The sequence below is a fragment of the Culex quinquefasciatus genome, chromosome 2 (assembly GCF_015732765.1).
Source record: "Culex quinquefasciatus strain JHB chromosome 2, VPISU_Cqui_1.0_pri_paternal, whole genome shotgun sequence".
Lineage (NCBI taxonomy): Eukaryota > Metazoa > Arthropoda > Insecta > Diptera > Culicidae > Culex > Culex quinquefasciatus.
In genome coordinates, this window is record NC_051862.1 from 211,938,517 (window position 1) to 211,941,059 (window position 2,543).

A 2,543-nucleotide genomic window follows, 5' to 3' on the forward strand; every position below is an offset into this window, starting at 1 on the left:
CTTGTAGAAAATTAGACAAGCTTTCTGAAAAAAATACACTGAAACAAAAATACATGCCACTTCTACGAGATTTTTGATTTTTAAGTTTAAAAGTTAATTTTCAAGGTGACGTCACGATTTTTTTTCGTTCAATTTTTTTGAGGAAAATGTAACAAAAAGACTGACGAAAAATGCAGGATGGTATGTCTCTTCTAAAAAAAAAATACAAAAATCTTTTACTGAAACTGTTTTTTTTTAATTGTTCTCACGTCAAAATTTTTAAAACCCGATAGTGGGAATCGATTCCCCAGTCAATTTTACATATAAGTCTCTAAGTCTTGGATTTTGATGATTTTTGGCTATTTCTATATGACAGACTTAATTTTTCAGTCTCGTTAATATTTTTACCGAAAAGCTCGTCCAATTTTCCATAAGTTTGCTTTTGACAACTTTTCAATTTGACTGAATCGGAGAGGGTCGGGTACAAAAGTACCAGAAAAATTCCTGATTTGAGCTGGAATTGCTCTATACAACGTTGCAATGCAATCAAATGAAATTCCAAATTGAATCAATAAATCCAAAAGAAAAATCAATCGGATGCCACGTCTTGAATGTTAGTCCTTGTTTGAATAACGACTAACAAACCAGACGTCGCTGGTTCGAATGCAAACAATTTAAATGTCAAAGTCATCAGCTATTTTGATTTTTTTCAAGTGGAAACAAACATAAATTTCAAGTTTATTTAATAAAAATAAATAACAGCATGTGCCTTTAAAAACATACCAAACATAATATATCTTCTACTTCTCCTCTTCCTTGTAACCGTATGAGTTTAATTCTGAAAAACAGAAAATTTTATATTTTCATTCTCTACAACTCAAAATTATACAAACGTTTCAAATGCCACTCGTACTGCTCCACAAAGTCCGCCATCACTTTCCCTTCCACCTCGGGATAGTCCAAAGTTCCTCCCAAACTAAGTGGCAAGCAATCGGCATCAATATATTTGTGAAGACCGTTCATATCGTTGCCATGGAAGTGAATCTAAAATTTAAGATTAACTATATTTTTTTATCAAACGCTGGATTTAAAAAAAAATCTTGCCCGTTTATTCCACTTCTGCCCCAGAAATGGTTTGAAAATCTTAAACATAACATTGAACACCTCTGAGTTGTGCACAAGATTAATCTCTTTGGTCCGCATCGGTGTGTACTTCTGACTGCAATCAACGGATAATTTTGCAAACTTTGGTGTAAATTGCACCAAATGGGCCAGGCTCATCCGGTCAAAGTTGGCCACGAACTGAATGCCGTGCAGCTGGGTGCGAGGTTCCAACAGGGCAATTATGATCATGGCCTGCGCAGCGCGAACCAGCTCCGGGTAGGACACCTTTGAGCAGTCCCATTTCGCTGAAGGTTAGAATGTAGTTGAAAATTTTTGTGATTTTAGAAGTTTTTGCCACACTTACATCCCATTTCTACGAAAATGATCCGTCTTCCAAGTTGGTCTCTTTTCGGCAATAATTGAACAATTTTCTCTTCGAGAGCAACCCTGATGCGGTTTGTCGACATGTCGTCTGTGACAAACTTTTTGTTGGCTTTGAACTTATACCATCCTAATATCTGGAAAAAAAAAATCTTTGTGATTTGCTAGTTAAACTTTTGTAAAACTTACCATATTTAAAGCACTTTGAGGATAATACTTTGTTGGTCGCAGAAATTTCTTCAAGAACGCATCATCATCAACGGGGATGTTCAGATCAGAGTGTTCTAAAATGCAAATATAAGTACACCATCAACAGACAGGTTCATCCACACATCCACACATTTGTTTCTTGTGTATGGCAAGATAAACAATTAGAAGAGCTGTAAATCAATGATTGAATATGAACATGGCTTGCGCACATAATAAATCTTCCTAATCTTTTTATTCATGTAAAAAAAACTTTGTTTTTTAAAGGCTTGGGCCTCATAATTTGTTAGTCTAGCTTCAAGTTAAACCTCGATCGAATCGACCAACCTTTCAGCAAACTCCTAAACTCCGCCAAACTTTCCTGGACAACTTCCGGCGTTTCACGCAGCTCCTCCCGCGCCTTTCCTACACACTCCACGTCATCGTCGTATTCGCTGAGGTCCAGCTTGAGGCAAATGTCGGGGCCCATCTCGATAAAGGGTGCACCCTGCTCATCAAACTTAAGTGACATGGCTGCTTGCTCAATGAGAGTCACTTAGAGACTGGCCGTTTTTCTGCAGCTGCACCGCGATTGCAACGATAAACTGCGACTGCGCGAACAAAGGATGAAGCTGTGAAGAAGCTGATAACGATTTTTTGGCTGTGTTTCAGATAGGATGATTCGCTGCTTAGTGACAAGATTAGAAAATTATGGATATTTTTTGATTGAAATATTGCTTAACATTTTCACAATTTCCACTCTATATAACATTCTACAATAGAATTTAACAATTCACATAACACCACTTAAATGATGTCTAATCTGTTGGCCTAAATGTAGTACTGTGCACTAGAGTGGAAGTGCATTCAGGACGCGTGCCATCCTCCACCGA

General features: G+C 37.2%; 1 protein-coding gene across 1 annotated transcript; it reads right to left on the bottom strand.

The window, feature by feature from the left end:
- Positions 1 to 690: 690 nt before the first annotated feature.
- LOC6047219 (clavesin-1) lies at positions 691 to 2,543 on the bottom strand. Its single transcript, XM_001864268.2, has 6 exons — positions 1,999 to 2,543; positions 1,654 to 1,748; positions 1,448 to 1,601; positions 1,084 to 1,388; positions 873 to 1,023; positions 691 to 817 (listed from the first exon to the last, which is right to left on the bottom strand). Exons 1-6 carry the CDS (start codon positions 2,180 to 2,182, stop codon positions 780 to 782), a joined length of 927 nt encoding a protein of 308 aa, XP_001864303.2. The 5' UTR covers positions 2,183 to 2,543; the 3' UTR covers positions 691 to 779.